Source organism: Drosophila miranda, chromosome 2 (genome assembly GCF_003369915.1).
Source record: "Drosophila miranda strain MSH22 chromosome 2, D.miranda_PacBio2.1, whole genome shotgun sequence".
NCBI lineage: Eukaryota > Metazoa > Arthropoda > Insecta > Diptera > Drosophilidae > Drosophila > Drosophila miranda.
Window position 1 is genome coordinate 27,532,670 of NC_046675.1, and position 22,648 is coordinate 27,555,317.

Here is a 22,648-nt window from a genome sequence, read left to right on the forward strand (position 1 = left end):
GACCAGGCGCTTTAACTCCATCAGCTCATTCTTAGCGCCGACAAAATTGGTTGCGTTGTCTGACCAAATTTGCCGCGGCTTTCGTCTGGTACATATGAAGCGCTTTAGTCCATGAAGAAAAGCAACTGTGGATAAGTCCTTTATAAGCTCCAGATGAACAGCCTTGGTAGCGAAAGAAATGAAGACGCAGACGTAGCACTTGATTGGAGCCTTGTTGCGTGCCTCCGGTTTGTAGAAAAACGGCCCACAAAAGTCCACGCCTGTGATCTCGAAGGCATGAGAACCATCGAGCCGCTCCTTTGGAAGATCCGCCATAATATGCTCCAATACCCTGGGCTTCAGTCGAAAGCATCTTGTTTACTGCCTTGCTTACCGTCTTCCTCCCCCCAATAGGCCAATATTGGGATCGAATTAGTCCAAGCAAAGCTCGAGGACCAGCGTGCAGATTCCGCTCATGAAAATGGGAGATTTTTGCAAGAGTCAGTGGATGGCTGCTGAACAAGATGACTGGATGACGGCCATCAAAATCCAACGAAGAGTTTTTCAGTCGACCATCTACCCTGAGAAGTCCAAACTGATCCATGAATGGCGATAACGATGCGATCGAGCTCGATGAGGAGACTGCTCTCCTTGCCCGCAGTGACTTCATGTCCTCCCATAGCTGAGTACGCTGGACTAGTCGTAGCAATACCTGGGTTTCATGTTCAATGTCTGAGATAGTGAGTCAGAGTACCGAATTCGGTTGCAAAACTTGTGAATGTATCCGAAAGCGCGTTGCAAAGAAACAAATGAATTCGCATACTTGGAATCAGCAACAATGTCCATGTAGGGCGATTTAACCAGAAGAGCCTTCCGACGAAGTTCAAGGGCTGGCTTATCAGGTAGCACAGTGGGTGGCCAGTCATCTGTGGAGCCGCAAAGAAATGGAGGACCATGAGCCCAAAGAGGTGACTCATTCAGCTCAGTCGGATGAGCCCCTCGAGACAGAATGTCGGCTGGGTTTAAAGCTGTAGGAACAGAGCGCCATTCTATTTTTTCGGTCATTTCCTGAATCGTTGACACTCTATTTGCAACAAATATATTAAATCTTGACGGCTCGTCCCGAATATAAGAGAGCGCAACGACAGAATCACACCAACAGTAACACCTTCCCTTGAAGACATTCATTCCAGCTATCTCAGATATGAGCCTAGCCAGCAAATCCGCTCCACAAAGTTCCTACTTTGGTACTGTAAGAGAGATTTGGCACAAAATAAGTGACTGCTGGAGTGCTGACCCTTGGACACGACATAAATGCATGCACCATAAGCCTCGATGCTGGCATCGCAAAATCCGTGAATTTCCAGCGTAGAGTCTGGAAGGAGTACAAGCCGAGGAAATTCAAGTCGACGAATCTGACTTAAACTGGTGCATATTTCCGGCCACTCGGTGTTCAGTGCGACTGGAAGGCCTTCATCCCAGGACAACTTCTCTTGGCACAAACGCTGGAGAAAGATTTTGGATTTAGTAATTACGGGACCAGCTAGTCTGAGAGGATCGTAGAATCGTGCTATGGATGACAAAACAGAACGCCTGCAGGAAGAAGATTGAAGTGCCAAGAACGAAAATAATAGTAGATCAGAAACCGGATCCCAAGCAAGTCCTAAAGTCAAAAATGTTCCTTGTCCTCTTCCGGAACTCCATCCAGCACAGCAGAGACGTTCGAACACCATTTCCTCAATCTGAACTGACCTCTAGACAATATTCCAGTAGTTTGCTTCAGAATTCGGATAGCCTCTTCCTGAGAGCTGGCTCCAGATATCAAGTCATCCACGTAGAAGTCACGGCGAAGGATTTTAGCTCCAACTAGAAACGCCATCTGCTCGTCCATTGCCAACTGATGCATCGCTCGCACAGATAAATAGGAGGCAGGCTTCGTCCGATAAGTAACGGTGTCCAATTGAAACACACGCAAGTCTTCTTCCCTGGAGTTTCTCCACAGAATACACTGCAAGTTGCTATCCTCGGTCGAGGCTCTTACACAACGATACATCTTACAGATATCTCCCGTAATCGCAACGGCTTATGACCGAAATCGAGCAAGAATATGAAACAGTTTGGGTTGGATTACGGGACCAGCCATTAAAACGTCGTTCAGGGAATATCCAGATGAGGTTAAGGCGGATCCATTAAAAACGACGCGAAGCTTGGTCGTAGAACTATCTTCCTTCATGACGCCATGGTGAGGCAAAAAATATCGGCAGTTGCTGATTGACTGGGCAGGAACCTGAGACATATGGCCTAATCAAGGTACTCCTTTATAAATGCTGCATACTGAGATTTAACATCAGGGCGACGATCTAACTTTCTCTCAAGGGTAAGGAATCTACGAAGAGCTTGCTTGTAAGATTCTCCAAGGAGATCCAAATTATATTTTGCTGGCAGCCGAACACAATAATCGCCTTTATGTAGTCGACGGAAATGCTGCACAAAGTGTGCTTCACAATCTAGCTCTTCTTTGGTAGACTTTATTATTGGTTCGATGCAATTTTCTACCTCCCAAAACCTCCGAAGAAGCACCTCAAGCCGATCCTCTTGACTATTATCCTCAGCAGCTACGGCCCGAGCGCGAGAGACCATCAACGAGGAACCTTTTAAACGCGAACAACTTCCAGACACGACCCATCCCAAGCGCGTTTTCTGAATTGAAGGCAATCCTGGCAGTATCTTGACCTGACCAACACACAGGAGTTCGAAAAACAGACTTGCGCCAATTAGCAGATCGACGCGCTGCGGCTTATAAAACTCCGGATCAGCTAGTGGTATGTTCGATGGAATGTTCCAGTTTTGAGTGTCAATTCCAAAGCTTGGCTGTCGATCGGTTATGCTAGAGGCTACAATGGCAGTGATGAGAGTTGAGTAATCCAATGAGCGAGAGTGCAGGCTAACGTTGATCGAAAATCCATCCGTGACGAAGCTAGAGAGTCGCCTATTCCCGAGACTGCAGTCGATGATTTAATTTTTCGAAGCTGAAGCTGATTCGCGAAACGAGAAGTTATTAGATGCAACTGGGAGCCGGAATCCAGCAACGCTCGGCAGGGAACTAAAACTCCGAAACGATTTTTGACTAAGACCATAGCCGTGGCAAGTAGAACAACACCATTCCTGAGATCTTGGGCAATAAGGGCAGACGAGGTAGACGCTGAAGTAGAGGGCTCAGTGGTATGCTCAGACGGCGTAGACTCAGACAGCGCAGACTGAGATGGAGTATACGGCGCTGATTTCCCTTGGACTGCGGTATCTTCAGGGCTACCAAAATGAAGGAGGGTATGGTGTCTACCCCCGCAGGTACGACAGTTGCTCGAGGTGCTCTGAAGTAATCGATGCCCTGTTCTGAGACAATTTATACACAACGAAAGCCGCTTGGCTTCTTTATGGCCATTTGTGGGGGACAGTGCTGGACCTCGTGAGCACCATCGTTGCACAGCGCGCAGCGTGCTACGGTTTGGTTCGTTGTAACCAATATGGACCTAGAATTATTATGCTTTCTACTTCTGCCCACCTGACAGCTCAACGCATAGCTTGCCATAGAAAAGTCCATCGTCTCCAATGATCTGCATTGCTGCTCCAAGAACGAGGCCATAGATTTCCACGACGGAATTAAGTTTGCGAATGCGAGGTCGTTGAATCGTTCCTCCCACTTCTCTTGGCTCGCTGGATCCAGTTTTCGGAGAAGCTCCTGCACGACGATGCATCCTGCGATCTGCTCAGTGGTGCCCAAACCCTGGAGCGCGCGCATATGTGAATTGAACTTGTCTGAAAGCTCACGAAGCATGACCACTGACCCAGGTTCCACAGCCTGGAGCGCCAAGATCTCATTGATGTGTGCCTGAAATACCAATCGCCGATTATTGAATCTGTTTTCCTACAAATCTAATGCCACAGCATAATTGACATCTGAGATTTCCAGCGACCGAACAGTCTCCAATGCCGAATCCCGCAGACAGGAACGCAAATGCTGGAGCTTTTCTATGTTTGTTAAGTCCGGATGGCTGTCGATGATGGTGGCAAACATTGAATAGAAGTCCGTCCAGTTCGCATACAAGCCGCTAAACGTCGGCAGTTGTATAGGAGGCAGGGATGGTACTTGTCTACGGTGAGGCAGAAATTGCGAGCCGGCAAACTCAACCGTAGTGTTTCCTCCAGCCAAGGTAGAATGAAACGGCATGCGTCCGCTACTCTTAGCCATTTCCCTCATAATCGCCGCCTTCAGCGAGCTGGCAAGTGACTCAAAAATGTCACACAAACCATTGTGAATTTCGCTTCGATCCAATTCCTCAAGCTCGGTTAGAGAGATAGGACAAAATCCAATCTAGAATATTGGTTGGGAACCCTAATAAATAGAGCTTGTGAATAAGCAGAGCATGGTTCACAGAATCGAATGCCTTGCTGAAGTCCGTAAAACCTAAATCCGTCTGCAAACCAATTCGAAAACCACGGTGGATTAGGTTAGAAAACTCAAGAAGGTTAGTCGATGTTGAACGATGTCTGAAAAAACCGTGTTGCGACGGAGATATCAAGCTGCAACAAAGATGTTGCAGTTGCCGGGTGACCAGGAACTCAAGAAGCTTCGGGATGGCGGAAAGCTTTGCGATACCACGATAGTTTTCAATATTTGATCTTGAACCTTTCTTGTGAAGCGGAATGATGTAGGACTCATTCAAAGTTACTGGGAGACAAGACTGTTCCAAAGATTGAACGATATTGAACGACACGACAAAGAGTGCGTGCGAGAGAGACAGAAAATCAGTCTGAGCGTGACGTCGGGCGCTGCGTAGCCACTACAAATTGATTTGTTCCTTTTGGCTATAAAAATGATCCGATGTGATCCAGATTCAGCAGCCGGTTAGATATGGTCAATCTCTATGATTGTGCGATTTTAGTTTTCTCGAATATGCAACATTGTGGATGCAACAGATTTTCGCCCTTTGTGGGGGCGAAAGGGTGTAGCGCGAAATTTTGAGATATACATTTTATACCAACATTATACAACAACAACATACCAACATTTATACCATATTTAGTTGCTCTAGCCTTAATAGACTCTGAGATTTGTGGATGCCCCAGATTTTCGTCCTTTGCGGTGGCGGAAGGGGGTGCAATTTTGACACGAAACGGTCAAGGTCCGATATCACAGGAGTGTGGATACCAAATTTGGTTGCTCTGTGAAACCTGTGTGTTAGAAAGAGAGACAGATCGAGAATGAATGAAATTGTTTTCTTGATTCTGGCTATAATAATTATATGATCTGGTTCTTTTTATACTCTAGAACATATAGTCATCCTCTACGATTCTGCGTTTTCAGTTTTCTTTGAAATTGTGGATGCCACAGATTTTCGCCCTTTGTGGGGGCGGAAGGGGGCGGGGCAAAGTTTTGAAATAAACTTGTAACAGTGACATATCACAGAAGTCCGGACATAAAATGTCATTGCTCAAACTCTTATAGTCTTTGAGCACTAGGCGCTGATAGGGACGGGCAGACAGACAGATAGGGCTCAATCGACTCGGCTATTGATGCCGATTCCTTCTGGACGTTACACACATCCACTTTCACCACAAATCTAATACACCCCTATACTCATTTTGAGTATCGGGTATAAAAATGTGCCAAGAGCATTGTAAAAAATGTTTGTGCCTTTTATGACATCAGTGCACAAGTACAAAGCGGACCAATCAAAATCCCTAATAAGGTTATTAAGCTTCGCAAACTCGGCTTTACGAAAGCAGCGGACACGATCAGGTAGCCTACTCGACCGATCCAATACTGTTGGTCCTATATCTAGCGACACATCGAAAGGAGGATGGTAGGCGTCTTCAGGTATAGTGAGCGCAAGGGCTCTGGTTTACAACACTATGGTCGGAACCGATACAAAGCACAAATCAAGCAATCGACCCAAGAATTTTTCACATGATTGACTTGAGACTGGGACAGGTCAGGCAAGCCGTCAACAAAGTCAGTTCGTGACATGGGCACTAGGATACTAGACTCGTCTACCGAAGACGAAACAGTTCCTGGCAAGTTGAAGTCACCAAGAACTATCAAATTGAGATTTCCGAAGAAGGTGGAATATACGAGCAAGTAATGAATATAGCGAAAGTGGGAAAATCAGTTTTACACAGAGAGTGTTCCGACATGAAGTTAGAGTCCACTGCAATCAGAACCCCTCCTGCACGTCGAGACGAACGGTCCTTTCTAAAAGTTGTGTACCGACCTGCCAAAACCTCGAAACTTCGAATGTCCGGCTTTAACCAGGTTTCAGTAAACGCAATAATGTGGGAAGCAAATGCAACACTATCCCGGAAAAGAATGCTGAGCTTACTACGTAAGATTCTAACATTTTGATAGGTTACTAAAAGAGAAGCTAGTTTTTTGGAAGGGTGGAAGGATTTGAGGATGGTACATTGGGATGATTTGTAAGAGTTATGGGGGGCCTATTCTTCTTCTTAGCCATGAACTCCCTCAACACCAAATGCTCTGGCCAAAATTTGGCAGAGCAAATGGTGTTAAAATCAGTTTGGGAGACACCTATTTTAAATGAAGCTATCTCCCTGGCATAAGAGAAATTAAACTTCTCCACCTTTAAACCCACGGCTTTTATTTTGTTTAGATGTGAGGTCAGGGGCCAGCCGTGAAACAAAAACTTGTCGTTTTGGTGGGACTGCCACCAGTGGTCGTTGTTCTTGGAGCGGCAGAGTGACGGTTGGCACTTGCAGATCCCGCGGAGTGACCCTTTTACGCCTCGGAGACTCATTCAGCAGTTGCAGACTGCCAAATTGAGACTCCATGGCTAGGAGCCGATCGTACTACTTGTTAAAGCCAACGGTCAGCTCCTTAAAGCCCTTCCACGCCTGCCTCATAAATATGACCATTTCAGTCTCAACCGCACGGCATGCCTCACAACTGTAGTGCAAGCCATTATGTTTTGATATGGCATCGCCGACGAGGCCCGTAAACGCAGCGCATTTTGCGGGCACTACGCTATCGCAGAGCCATCAGAAGATACTCGGCTGAACATGGGTGATCTCTTTCCGACAGGATTTTTTGGCACATACAACAGAAAACTCCATAATAAAAAATTTGAACAAAATAATAATATTTCAAAACAAATGGCTATCAAACAAGTGTGCCAGACAAACGCTACTATGAGGAGAGGAGAACAGTTGCAGAAGCAGCTAATGAGAGAGAGAGAGCTACTGAACAGAAAGTTACGAGAGCGAGAGAGAAAGAACAGTTATTAAAGTTGAGGTGATTGTGGACGTTGACATGCAATGACTGCATCTTTCAAGAGGCGATGCAGTTACTGCACCGTCAAGTGGCCCGTGTGACACCAGCAGAAGGCTGTTACGCGCGGATCCCAGGCAAAACGCAGCCCTCCTCCCGCCCAACCGACCGAGGGGCGCTGACGCATGACGCGCGGTGCGTAGCCGAACCAAACGCGAACATGCAAGAAAGATAGCTATTAGACTAACATTCGAGGAAAATTAGTACTAAACTTACTAAGAAACTAAGCATGCAATCAAAATACAAATACCACTACAGTTACTAATTAATAGAAAGGTGTGTAAGGATTAATAATTTAATAAGAGGAAGAGAATTAGTGGTGGATATAATATGGTAGAGGGAATTATAATCCGAGCATAAGACCCTAAACGGTTCATGCAAGGAATAATTCGATCTACAAAGTGGAAGGAACAACGGTATAAAATTTCTAGTCAGTCTAATAGGAATCGTGAAGTTTATGCGGCTCAACAGATCAGGGCTGTCTATGTCACCCCTGATCAAGTTGTGCATAAATATCACACCAAGCATTTTTCTACGGTTAACTAAGGATGGGAGGTTTACTAATAGTAGTCTACTAGAGCATCCCAGTTAAGGCCCCGCAGAGCAAAGAGTAAAAAGTTTTTCTGTACCTGGTGTACTTTGTACTGAGGGCACCATACACAGGAGCCGTATTCTAAGATCGGACGAACAAGCGAGGTATAGAGAGTCTTTGTTATATAGGGGTCGTCAAATTCCTTTGACCACCTCTTTATAAACCCAAGCACGCCCATGGCCTTATTTACCATGGTAGAAATGTGTTCGGAAAACTTTAACTTGGGGTCTAACATAACACCCAGATCATCCACCAGGGTAATTCTCTCAAGAGAACCACCAAATAGGGTGTAGGGAGCCAACAAAGGGCTAGAACGATGAAATGTCATAACTTTGCATTTCGAGGCATTAAGGTGTAACAAGTTTGCACAACACCATGACTGAAAGTTATTGAGATCGGATTGCAAGCGAGAATGAAATGAAATGTCCTTGTACTGGACACAGAGTTTAACATCATCCGCATACATAAGTACTCGAGAGTATGTTAATACTGAAGGTAAGTCATTAATAAAGAGTGTGAAGAGTAAGGGGCCTAGATGGCTGCCTTGTGGTACTCCCGAAGAAACCTTTACTGGTAAAGAGAGGGAGTTTTTGAAGAGGACTCTTTGAGACCTAGAACAAAGATAGCTAGAAATCCATCTCAGGGGGTTGGGCGGAAACCCTAAAAGGTCAAGTTTATGCGCTAAAAGGGAATGCTTTACTAAAGTCGGTGTAAATAACATCCGTCTGTAAGTTACCTTGAAAGCCTTTAATAATGAAAGAGGTAAACTCTAACAAGTTCGTGGTGGTTGATCGCCGCCTTATAAATCCATGCTGAGTTGGAGATATAAGTGACTTGCAAGTGCGGAGTTAAAACCTTCTCAAACATTTTGGGAATAGCGGATAACTTTGCTATACCTCTATAATTTTTTGCATCAGACTTGCTACCTTTTTTATGGAGAGGAATTATAAACGATTCCTTTCAGATCGGGGGGAAGCAAGAAGAATCAATGGACAGGGTGAATGGTTTAAGCAAAGGTCCACACAGAGCCTCGGCGCAGTACCTGAGTACACAACCTGGAACCCCGTCTGGACCCGGTGAAAACACCGGCTTAACTAGTCGAGGATCATGAAGTAAAGAACATTCATTTAACAAGGGACTGAAAATGCCGTTCGACCTCGGTAAACCGTATGGGTACGGATGACCAGAGTAGCTTTCCTCAGAATAGGTGGTTTGGAAAAATTGGGCAAAAAGATCGGCAATTGCCTGATCATTATTTGCCAACGTATTACAAAATGATAGCGAGGATGGGTGTGCGGACGTTCTACGCTTACTGTTTACGAAGCAGTAAAACTGTTTAGGGTCCTGAGAAAAACGTATCCTGCATCGAGATAGGTAGTTCTTATAGCATTGAGCAATAAGAACTGAAAAGTTTGACCGAGCTATTACATAGCGAGAGTGAGAAGTAGGAGAACCCACTTCTTGAAATTTTTTATAAAGTCTTGATTTTAAGTTTTTTAGACTGGATAACTCTTTGGTAAGCCAAGGCGGTTTTCCAGATCTAATCGGACAAGAAAGCGGGACACAAGAATCAAAAAATGTGCCAAGATAGGGAGAGAGTGATAAAACAACCAAAGCTACAAGACGTGATCTGTAATGCAATGTAATGCGTACTCACGGCAACAACAAAAACACGACAAGCCGACGCCGAAAAATTAGAAGTTATATAAATAATGTTTTAAAACAAATCAAAAGGCATGCACTCGCGGAATAGAATAGATTTCCAGATTGAAGGCTGGTTAGGAAGTTAATTAAAGTTTTTTTATGAAACACCGTCTGTTTATGCAAAACAAAAGAAAAATATGCTCTGATCTACTAAAGACATCGAACGATTTTTGCGATTGGGATTCACGTAACTGCGCCATGCTCACAACCTCATCTGCATTGTTTTCATGGATTTGTTCACCTGAAATTATATCTATCTATATCTATACCTACCCTTATATCTCGTATGGTTCTGGACTTGATCGTTTTTCTACTCAAATTGGCCCCACTGCGTCTTATTGGCATTGCTCAAGTTCTCAGGTTACAATGTTTGTTATTGAACTTCTCCGAAATGGCTCGACCGATTTTCCTGAAATGTTACGTGCTTTCGATTATAAGTTTTTTTTTTAGATGTTTTCGCTTCCGTGATGAAATGAATAATGATTTCATACACAACATTCAAACCCCAGGACCGAATTTTTTTTTCGGACTATTGTGATTTCATATGTGTATGAAAATGTTTTATTTAATTTAATATTTTTCATAACATTTTCTTTGAATTTCATGACGCCACATTTACAGTAAATGCTATTGGTTCAGATTAGCGAGATTACCTTGGTAATCGTAGTAACAATATTCTGGGCTTTACATGTGCTGCAGGTCCAGATGGCGATGGGCGCTTCCCACGATGCTATGCCTTAAAACTAATTAATCTGAATTAATTTTAATAATTTGAGACACGAGAATTTTGTATATTAGAAGATATTAAATAAATTCCTTCTGTTGTTTTTTAGAGTTGTGGCTTTAATCTGGAACAAATTGGCTTTGTTCATCCGCAAAATAAAGGCAGTCAACCGTGGATTCCTTTAACAGTGAAGACTGGATTTCTATTTACTTTTTGGATAACATCTCGTCAGTATTTCAAGGAAAAAGCTGAGGATAGGACGCAAAGTGATCTCCTTCAGCAAATCTTTGGACCTCATCACTCACGTTCTGAGCACTTGCTTTTTGAAAAATCACAAGCACCACGACTCATCGTATTTATTTTCAAAAGTGTTACAAATTTTATAACGCGGATATGGATGTGGCTGCTGATATTTTTAATATTCTTATGTGCAATGATTGATCGTGTCATGACTGGTTTTCGGATTTGCTACATGTCACTTTTTCTTCTCTTTTTGATGGTCTTCCAGATGTCTCTTCAACTTTGGATTAAATTTCTCTATGGATATTGGATGTTTCTTATTTTCTATGCGATGTCAATACTGACAGTTATTTATACATATCAATTCGACAATTTTGATTACTATTGGTACAAGTTTTTAAATGTGCAGCCAACATTGTGAGTCAAACACGGTTTTCTTTTTTAATTTTTGTTCACTCTTGGTAACAAAAATAGGCAAAATGATATTGGCCTGCGCCGCTATCGGACGAAAGAACTGTTTTTACATCTCCTTATACCCACATTAACGGTTATATTTACTGTGGTTCAGCTTCATTATTTTCACCGTCTTTTTATGGATTCAGTTCGACGCCCAAAACCAACTGATCAAAAGATCCGTGGTTCAATCATGACGTTTAACGTAGGAAGTAATACTCCCCAAAAGGTCTTTGATACATACAAGCAGTCATGGAAAGTATTTTTTTCCGCCGGCTATAGAAAGCTGCGCTCCAAAGGTCGACGATGGTTTAGGCCAGGCAAACTGATTACTTGGGGATATTTGGAAATGCATATGATAAAAGCGGTGATACTGACGTCATTCTATTGTGCTATTTCCGAAGTTTGCTTTTTTAATTTGTTTTTACTTTTACTTTCATTAATAAGCGTATGTGTTAATCGCTTCTTAAGACGTGTAATTTTCAGAGTTGTGACATTTTGGGTTTCGGTGTTGGTTCTCATGAAAATGATTTATCAAATAAAGTACCTGGATCAGAGCCAATACGATTACGAATGTGTAATGATGTAAGTGTAACGAATTTGAACTGAACTTATTTAACTTATTTATAGAAAAACAACACTGTGAATTTTGCGGAATGGATGGGCTTAAGCAAAATGGATCCAACATTTAGATCGCTTTTGCGGTACATATCGCCGTATATCGTTTATATGATCGTTACTTCATTGCATGCAGTTGTTAAGCTCAGGGATCATCTTATACGATACTCAATGTTCAAACGCAAAGAGCGCAAAGTATTGTTTCCAAAAATAAGTAGACAAGATGCTGAGCGTGATTTTGCAGGCCTTATAAAATATCTGTTAAACTATAGTTATTTTAAATTTGGACTAGAGATTACACTCATTGGACTAGTCTCAACTATTGCTCTTAGGCGCGATTTGCTTGCATTGACTTATGCAGTTTGGCTTATATTATTACTTAGCCTGAATCGAATGCAATGTGCACGAATATGGGATATTTTGCAGCTGTACTTTGTGCTTTCTATATTTGTGCAGTACTTATATCTTCTTAATTTTCCACCAAATCTCTGTGCTGGTAAGAACATTAATGATTTAGTTTAAATAAATACAGATTTATCAATTGTCTTTGTAGTGTCATCGAAAGATTCCCCGTATGCAAATTCTACAAATACTATTTGGAAAATGTTGGATAACTCAACAAAACTTTTCTACAAATCAAAACTTATGTTCGATTTTATTGTTCTTTTGCTAATTTCACGGCAGCGTAAATCGTTTAAGGCCGAAATTCATCATATTCATGGCTCATACCGTGGAGGTGATAACAAAAACGTAGTATATAATATAGCAAAGCTTGGACATGTGTATTTTGAAAATCCAACACATGATTTTTGTTCATATGTGCGAAACTATGCAGATGTTTTTAAAACTGCTGTATTTTGCGGTTTTTTTTGGATAACACTTGCTATAGTTTTCATGGGAGGCGTATGCAGTATGGATATTCTTTCATTGGGCTACATTATATTTGCTTTGGTATTTCTATTGCAGGGATCGGAAGTGTACTTGCAAAATATTCATTATATTATCTGTCGCTGGAACTGTCTCATTGCATTTAATATTTTCAATATTGTTGTTAAAGTCAGCATTATTGTACTAGAAAATACAATCAAGGCAATTGATAAGCCATTTCTAAATGCCCTTTTTACAGTATTGCACCATGATAGATCATTCGACATGCAAAAGTCCGATGAAAGTAACGTATCTAATGAGATTGATCCAAGAGATGAAGACTTCCACTATGGTCCAAAAACCCTTATCTTCAAGAATACTTTGGTCTGGCATGCGATTATTTTTGCATTTGTTATATTTCAACATCGAATTTTCCGGTCATACTACTTTTGTCATATTATAATGGATACACAAGCTAATACTATACTTGCTTCGAGGTAAGTGTCCTCTAAAAGTTGTTAAGCTATTTCTGCCCATTTGCTTCTTTACACTTTCACATGCGCATAAGAAAGCGCCTTGTCGATCGCCGACTTAAATATATAAATTAAGCAGCACAGTTACCATTATTTTTAATACGATTCTAAAACGTATTTGCATAAATAAATTCCCTAAAAAGCGATAGAGAGACGATACAAGGCAATCAGTCAGCCTGCCGGTGCTATGTTTTTTACAGCTATAAGCAATACATACAATAGAATTGACTGCCTTTAGAAGTATGGTTCGCTGAATCCGCTCTGTAACTCTCTGTGCGATCTGTAGGAGGCATTAACGAAGGCAAAACCGTCACGCCGAAGCGTCTTATCCTTGCCGATGAAAGGGTTCCTAAAATTTGCTGTAGCTGCTGACTTTTATAAGGCTTATTCAGCTACCCGTGAGTATTCTCACTAACGGTTGTGACTCTCAGCACCACAGAATAAATCTTCTTTATATATGTATATACATCTCGTGTCGCGGTGTTTTTTGTTGAATATATTTAGAAAGGTGTTAAGGTGCAGCCATTTGACCAAAACTTCTGCCGCATTTTGCGTTTTAAAAAAATATAGTTTCATGTGTCGTGAACTCCTATAACACGGCTTTACGTATTTTTATAATTTTTTATACCCGATACTCAAAATTAATATAGGGGTGTATTAGATTTGTGGTGAAAATAGATGTGTGTAACGTCCAGAATGAAGCGTTTCCGACCCCACAAAGTATATATATTCTTGATCAGCATCAATACCCGAGTCGATTAAGTCATGTCTGTCCGTCCGTCCCTATAAGCGCCGAGTGCTCAGAGACTATAAGAGCTAGAGAAACGACATTTGGTATCCAGACTTCTGTAATATGCTTCTGTAACAAGGGCATTTCAAAATTTCGCCCCGCCCCCTTCTGCCCACACAAAGGACGAAAATCTGTGCCATCCACAATTTTAAAGTTACGAGAAAACGGAAAGCACACGGAAAATGACTCTATTTTCTATACTGCAGAATCTGAACCAGATCGTATGATTATTAAAGCCAGAATGAAGAAAACAATTTGATTATTTCTCGCTCTGTCTTTCTCTAACACACACGTTTCATGGTCGGCTTTGCCTATTGCTAAAAGTGAACGCCTACATCTCAGAAACTAAAGATGCCAAGTAGAGCTAAATGCATGGCAGAGCTATGCATAACTGGTGGGCTACGCACTACTCCAGGGGAAGCCCTGGATACCGTGCTGGACCTCCAACCCGTAGATCTTATGGGAAAGAAGGTGGCAACACTTTCCGCCCTCAGATTGAGAGAAGCCAAACTGTGGAAAGAGTCCGCGGTTGGGCACTCGGGAATCCTGACGAAACTCCCGCAATTACTCGATAGGACAGATTATTGTATCCCCAGTAATCACCTCTCGACGCCTTTCCAGGTATCAATCCCACCCAGCGAGGACTGGGAGATGGACGAACCAGGACTTGCAAATTCGGTCCACTTCTACACTGATGGCTCAAAGTTAGACAGCCGCGTAGGAGGCAGAGTCTACTGTAGCGAGCTAAACATCAGTCATTGCTTCAGGCTCCCGGATCACTGTAGTGTGTTCCAAGCGGAGGTTGTGGCCATCCAGGAGACCATTTCTATTGTCTCCAAACTTCTTCTGGACAAGCATTTATTGTGCGTTTTCTCGGGCAGCCAAGCGGCTATTAAAGCTTTAGGCTAAATATCGTCGAATTCAGCGACTGTAAACGACTGCCGAAGGTCTTTTCATGAGATCACAGATCAGTTAGATCTCTTCCTTATATGGGTCGCCGTCCACAGGGACATCGAGGGAAACGACGCCGACGACGAGCTAGCCAGGCAGGGTATTAATATTCCTCTCTTATCGGAGAGGGAGCAAGGAGCGATGCCTTTGGCTATTTGGAAGGTTCTCATGCATGAATTGTTCGAGCAAAAGGCAAACAGGAGATGGCAGCAAACCATCTCCTGTAAAGTCTCGAGATCGATATGGCCTAATCGATGGAAAAAGCGCTCGGTGATGCTATATAGACTCAGTATATCACAATGCTCTGCAGTTACTCTGGACACTGGCAGATAGGCAGTCACGCCTCTAGGCTGTCAATCCCTCACAATGACTTCTGCAGGAGTTGTCGCGACGAAAAAGAGGAGGAATCGTTTCCCTCGGTTTCTCGGGGCCTCTTTCCTCACGGACATTTTGGACCTTTCCGAAATCAAACCTGGGACAATGTCTAAATTCATCCAAGCCTCTGGATGGGACTGCCCCTAATTGCAATAGTTTGCTCTCCGAGGTTTTTAGGTATTGAGATGGGGCACACGCCCATGCGGCATCAAAATGGACTTTTCTCTGTACAGGTCCAAGTGAGCTTGGGGAGGCTACCATAGCCAACCGCCTTAACGTAAGGCTTTCTCATTTGCCGATGTAGCGAGGGTATTGACCTAATGGGAGTCCTAAATAGGGGCTCCAAGGGCAGTCAGGTCAGTCAGGAAGTGGCATACAAAAAAGGGAATTCCATCGCTCGGTGGCTCGGCGGCAATATGGAGGCGATAGCGGCTCTATGAAAGGCCTATCCAGGAGTCAAGGCCTGTAGGCCGTAAGATGGGGGGATGTCCCTAACAGGCAGAGAGCCCGAGTGTAGGTCTTAGAAAAAACCCGCAGAACTGTCAGTGGGGAAGCAATGACACTAAAGAAAAGGGTGGATACCTTTTAAGTTTTCTACTGACCTCGCAGATGGTAATTTTGAGGAATTTATCTAAATTTTATCATTAAAAATCGAAGCCAGGTCCTGAACCTTATACTTGCCTCTTAAAAGATAAAGAGGAACATAGTAGCTTGAAGCGTCCTTGAAGAACACTGCTATTCGAATCATAGTTACGTGGAAACTGTATTCTGCTTCCCTCTACCGTGTCCAGTTAATTCCCGAACCTCAGGCAGACCCTCGTATCGTATGCGGATGATCTTGCCATAGTATTATCTGGTATAGATTTTCACAGACGCTATATGAGTGCAAGTACAAATATAGGCTGACAAATGCGGACTAAATGTTAGGCCATCTAAAAAGGAACTAATGCTCTTCTTGTAGAAAGTACAAGATTCCTCTAGTTTCCCTCTATAGCTTCAAAAAACCATTGGACAAGACAAGAAAAATTGTCTTAGCAAGCTGAGTCGTTTTCAACGCAGAGCTATATTGGAGGGCTACACTACCCCAGATGATTTAATTGAAAGAATCTGGCAACCTTTCCACCCTCAGAATGAGAAAAACCAAACTATGGAAACCATTCGCGTTTGGACACTTGACGATCTTGACGAGACTTCCGCTATTAACTAGAGAGGACATTTTAGTGTTTCCTGTTTCTTTCTGTTTCCCCGTTTCCCGACGTCTTTTTAGGTATCCAACCCATCTAGTGGAGATTAAGAGAGGGGCGAGGGAACGAGAGCATGCAAATGCAGTCCGCATGTACACTGATAGCTCAAAATTGAACGTGGGCGATCGAGTCTACTGTGATAAGCATAACATTAGTCCCTGCTTCAGACTTCCGGAACATTGTAGTGTGTTCTAGGCGAAGGTCGTAGCAATCAAGGACGCCGTTTCTATTGTCTCCAATCTCCTCCCCTCTCGCTTTATGAATTATTGCTCCGGTTGTGGATGGGCCCTTCTCCTCCACAATTAAAGCTGTTACATCGGGCTTCAATTTGCAACTGTCTGGCGTGTGTCCTTAGGCCATACACTTGTAGTTTCGTATGCTGCATACACACCCCATTCGTCCCATGCCAAGCTGGAGTGCGCTTCTGGTTGAGGCCGGGCTTCACCCCTGGCCCTTCTCTTTCATCTGGTAAAGAAGATCGTTCAGTATTTTGGCAATCTCGTTGATTTCTTAGTAAATGGTCGCTTCGTAGCTTGTCTTGTTACTTGCTCTGACGTCCCCATGTCTGTATGTATGAATAGTAAATTAGCTTTGAAAGAATATTAAAAACAAAATTAATATTAATATATGTAACAATAAAAATGATTTATAATAATAATAATGTTAGAGTAGTATATTAATTGACAATGAAGTTGAAAGAAGAGTTTTTCTAATTAAAACGAGGGGGAACGTTGTGAGTTGCTGCGGAGACCGCAACTCAACATTTATACCCGATACTTAGTCAATGATGGCTATAAAAATGATCCGATCTGATCCAGATTCAGCAGCATTCTGGAATATGGGGCGAAAGGGTGTAGTGCGAAATTTTGAGATATTCGATTTATAGTGAGATCTAACAGAAGTGCGGATACCAGATTTGGTTGCTCTAGCGTTAATAGTCTCTGAGATTTGTGAATAATTGGTTATATGCTCTCTTACGATCCGCACGTCGCTCACCGTAGTCTTTGCATGTAAGCGAGAACCAATTACGATTCCACCCCCGCTACAAGCTGCCGTCTTGCACTTATTCTCGCTAATTCTCAAATGCATGGAAAATATTTATTGGACCCACTCTGACTTCTTCATTTGGATACATACTGCCATTCGACGCCGGATAGCAGCTTCTCGATCCGCCCCCCTACAAACACACCGGTAGTGATAAGGCAAAGATAAACCATCCGACCGTTTCATAACCTTTCGCTTAACATAATTTCAACTTTATTTATAAAAATTGCAATTACAGGGGAGCTTCTATAATTGAAAACTTGCACTACAAGCAGATTTATGACCGTCGTGAATATGAGAAGAACGTTTTGGAGAGCGTAAAGGCTAAAATGGAACGAATTCGTGCAAGTAATCGAAAGAATTTTACAAGTAAGTTTATTATTTCTTAATTATACCCGATACTCAAAATGAGTATTGGTGTATATTAGATTTGTGGTAAAAGTGGATGTGTGTAACGTCCAGAAGGAATCGTTTCCGACCCCATAAAGTATATATATTCTTGATCAGCATCAATTGCCGAGTCGATTGAGCCATGTCTGTCTGTCCGTCCGTCCGTCTGTCCGTCCGTCCGTCTGTCCGTCCCTACTAGCGCCTTTTCCGTCTAGGCGATTCGCTCAAGAGTTTGAGCCCAAGAAACTGCGATTCAAGGGCTAAAAATTTCTCGTTGAGGGCTCGAATTGTTTCCGGACATCCAGACATTTCGGCCTCAATCTCCCGACAAGCCAGGTATGACCATACAGGGCCATACGTTTCGAGATCGAATAGTTTAGCCGGCCAAAATTTCAGCCACCAGCACATTTTATGTGGCAAAATTGTCGCACAGCCAACAGCTAAGGAATGAATCACCAATGATTACACCACCGAATTCCCATTTCTTTGCACTGCAAACAATTGCCATTATTGACAGCAGTAGAATCACTGTGCACGAATAATAAAAGTCGAGAGTGAGAGCGCAGGTAAAATGGGAGAGCAGACAGCAGAGCGAGCCTGACAATCAGCTGCAGCGGCAATAATTCAGAGCAGATGATCCAACGAAGTGCAGGAAACGAGCAGTAAACTCACCAAAGCAGAGACACAAAAGAAAAGTCCACAAAGAGGGAGAGTATAGGCAATCCAGAGAGAGTGAGAGCAACAATGCGAGCAGCCCGCTTATGCTCACGAGAGAGTGTGGGCGATGCAAACGCTGATACGCGAGAACAGTGCACACCGAAGAAACGTGAGCGCCGTGTGGATCGTGGATCGTAGAGGTCTTCCGAGCGCCCCTCTGAGCTCGCGAGAGCGAGTTGGGACCGGAGCGCACGGAGTTGACACAGTACGCGGCAATCATTTGCTGCTGCCCTGAACAGTGAGAGAGATTACAGCAATGAGCGTAAGATTTTCTATAATGAAAGGCTCATTCAAGTAATTTTTTCTTAATTCAAATTCAAAGGTTCTTTTTTTAGTATAAATAAATAACTAGACCGAGTTTGACCGAACATCCCAGCCCGTAACAACCACCGGAACCACCGGGATTGGTGATACAATGGAAATAAATAAAATCAGATGCGCGAAATTGATGAATTTCATCTTGGGTCTACTTCATGAATTTTGTTGTGCCCCTATGCTCGATGCTCTCCTTTTAAATATTTGTATTATATCGTCAACTACCAGTATCCAAAGATGTGGTTTTGAGAAGGTCTGAAATGTCCGTGAGGAAAGGCACCCCAAGAAGCCAAAGTCTGCGATTTCCCAGGTCGGGAAATGGCAGAAAATGTAAAAAGCGGACTTCTCCTCTTCCTCGTCCCGGCAACATCTACGGAAGTCATTGTGAGGGATCGACAGTCTGGAGTCGCTTGTGACAATCTGCCAGTGTCCAGGAATGACTAGAGTACCTGCAAAGCACTGTACTCTGCTGAGTCCGTAAGGCTCTGCCGAGCGTTTCTACGATCGACGTGGCCAAATCTAACGCCAGATTTTGCAGGTGATGGTTTGCTGTCATCGCCTGCTTGCATTTTGCTCAAAATTCTCGTGCGTCCCTCTCCGGTCGTTAATTTTCATGATATGCACACTAATCCGGAAATATGCACACTAAGTATTTGACTAGGGAGAGTTTGGAGGCAATAGAAAGGGCCTCATTGATTGCTTCAACGTCTGCTTGGAACATACTACAACGATCCGGGAGCCTAAGGCAATATGTTGATGTTGAGCCATCAGCGTAAGTTTGGACCGAATTTGCAGGTCCTGGTTCGCCCATCTCCCAGTCCTTCCTAAGTGGGATTGATATCTGGAAAGGCGTCGAGAGGTGATCATTAGGTTAACAGTAATCTGTCGAAGATTCCAGAGTGTCCAAACGTGGATGTTTTCCATGGACTGGCCTCTCTCATTCTGAGAGCGGAAAGTTTTTCCACCTTCTTTCTCAATCCAATCGAATCGTCAACAACATCAGACGTGTTTTCCGCCAGATGATACAAATATAATGCCATTTACCGCAAATTAATTCGCATGGGTGTGCATGGGTACTTGTGTTCGTGTTGCCCATGAAAATGATCACTTTGTGCTATGGATACCAATAAAAATCGATTAAATATTAAATCTTGAACAACCAAATCCCAACATATAAGAGCACAAGCTCTGTAAGCAATACAGAAAAAATGAGACAACAGAAGTTCTCTCGGCAGCAACAACACGACGAACTTCGAATGTCGTCACTCAGGACCAACGCTTACTTCTCTATACGTTCACCCGAGGTAACCGTACCAACAACAACTGCACTGCAAGCGACAAGAACTGACTCCTGATAGTATGCCTATAGGTAAAAATTAAGTTTACCCAATCTACAAGCTCCAACATCTACAGCACCGTTGACTCACCGTTGAGGAACCTTACAAACGAAATCGACCCGTCCAATAAAAAACTGTCAAATTGCTTATTGTTTAGAGTTTATAGTTAAATTATGATCAGCTAAACTGTGTAGAAATAAGAATGAACAAATCTTAAAATTATCTACTACTTGAAAGTAAACTATAGTTACACTTAAAGGTCTTCACGACCTCAGTGAGCGCATTTTTGTCCGTAAAATATATTAAATGGCGCGTTTTTCCCCGAAAAGAATAAACATCTGCTTTAGAGAAAACGGGGCAATTCTAGGACGATTTGATTCCTAAAACAATTGACGCGAAATCTTTCACGAAGCATCTGTCGTAACTTGCCAGGCCCAAGAACGATCTTAGGCCGAACAGCGTTGTTGGCTTCTCAGGGTCCGTCATCGTGGCTTCGTTAGTCAAGAGGTATTCCCCGCATGTCTTAAAAAAATTGGACATCTCTCGAGCGACTCTCATGTTGGCGTCGTAGAGGCTTTTCAACACCCAGTCGACGTGTCTAACATAGTCGTCTTGAGACTTAAAAAAAATAAATTGTGCATCGACATGTTAGCATGTTTTGCCGTGTTGTTCGGGCGAAGCATCATCGATTGCTCTCTGAAAAATGCTACCTGCATTCGACAGTCGACAAAACTCCTACTTTCCTCCATTTACGGAAAATACGTATTTTCTCGGTCGCGCTCCGCCAAGGTTTTTTGGTGGTATCCAGACTTCAAGTCCACTGCTGTGAAGTATTTCGCAATACCCAAGTTTGCTAGGATCATTGAGATGCTTGTCATCTGGTATTTGTCGATTTTTTGATTAAGCTTCCGAAAGTCCATTACGAGACGTTTCTTTTTATTACCCGCATTAGTGGGGAGGTCTTGCCGAATATTGACAGAAGGCATTTCTTCGAAATTTTATTTGTCCCGTTGATTGAGTAGACGGAAAAAGGTGTCTCGACAGGGATGACGCCGCGAAGCCAATTACATGGCTTGATGTAATTCCTTTACGCACCCGTGTCTATGAGAAGCTTCATATTAATCTCTGCTATTTTCCGCCAAACGAATGGCAGCAGGGACCTTCCCCTCTCGTACTCGAATACGCCGTCCGCTTCTATCTCATCGACAGCTTCGGCAGCAGTCCCATTGTAGGCCGTCTCGATCTGGTTGTCCCCAGCTGTAGTGTGTTCTATCCTCTGCTGCCAATTTCTCGTGGTGCGCTCTGACGTGTTTGTCTTCCTCGCAAAATTGAGATTCCGCCCACCCAATTGCGCCCACGAGACCCAAAAGGTTTTTGGTAAGCAGTGGGCAGTCTGAGTTTGGAAGAAGAAGGATCTACATTCATGGGCTCCGGGCCTTGGGCGCGAGTCTTGCCACTATTGGATCGTTGGTTTGATCTTCCCTGCTGGGCGTTGAATGCATCTTGCCTTTTATCGTAACGAGGGCTTTTATAGGAGTCCACAGCTCTAAACTGCCTAAAATTGCCCTGGAGTTGCGCTTGAGTTCGACACTGACCCGTTTTTTGGGCGTTTTCCTCCATGGCTCTGGCGTAATTTGCAGCCAAAACGCTGCGAACCTCGCTGGATTCTGCCGCTTCGGCAAGGGCCAGAGCGGTCTGCAGATCTTTCGGTGTTGCCGAAAATACTGATGTTTTCAATGTTCTCCTTAAGCCTGAAACGAATACGTCTAAGGCGTCGCCCCTGGCTTTTTCGTTTAGAATGTCCGCTGCTACCGCATTATGGACCATTACGTTTTTGTTACTAATGAGAGCAAGCTGCTTCTCAATCTCGTCATAGTATTCCGCCATGGACAGGTTTCCTTGCTCACGCTCACTGGAGTTTTGTCGGAATACGAACTATCCAATCTATTCAAAATTGCCTTGAAATTTAAGACTGTGTTGAAAGATGACAGGACGTTATTTGCTTCAACTTTCGGGGCAGGCGTACATGTGCTCAACTGAGCAATCTCGGCTTGTAATTGCTCTAACCTGGTCTCGAACCGCGAGGACTGATTGGCTGTCTGACAGTCGCTCGGGACTCCGCGTAAGTTGTACCAACCGTGCTGACTTAGGGTCCAAATCCACCACAGTAATAGCGCTACATGTTTTAGGGTCTTCACCTCTGGCGCTCGACTACCGGCACGTCATCATGAGCCAGCTAGCGAAGTAATGCTTTGCATTCGCTGATTACGAATTTGATGTCAGTTTTCTTGTTTCGAGATTTATGTATTGAGTTATTTTCTCTCTTCAAAAGATCTATTAAAATAAGTAAGATGTACATACATATGTAGGTGTCCAGACCTGTCCGATCCGATATTTAACATTTTTTAAAAACTGTCTTCAAATTCGTAATTA

The 22,648-nt window shown here is 43.3% G+C and overlaps 1 protein-coding gene across 3 annotated transcripts in view; it reads left to right on the forward strand.

The window, feature by feature from the left end:
* Window positions 1–22,648, forward strand: part of LOC108156937 (piezo-type mechanosensitive ion channel component) — a 36,828-nt gene that overhangs the window by 8,328 nt on the left and 5,852 nt on the right. For all 3 annotated transcript variants that reach the window (XM_033389164.1, XM_033389163.1, XM_033389162.1), the window contains exons 8-12: window positions 10,451–10,998; window positions 11,056–11,611; window positions 11,665–12,148; window positions 12,206–13,016; window positions 17,695–17,825. In XM_033389164.1, coding sequence (XP_033245055.1) covers window positions 10,451–10,998; window positions 11,056–11,611; window positions 11,665–12,148; window positions 12,206–13,016; window positions 17,695–17,825 — 2,530 coding nt within the window. The remainder of the gene's footprint in view (window positions 1–10,450; window positions 10,999–11,055; window positions 11,612–11,664; window positions 12,149–12,205; window positions 13,017–17,694; window positions 17,826–22,648) is intronic.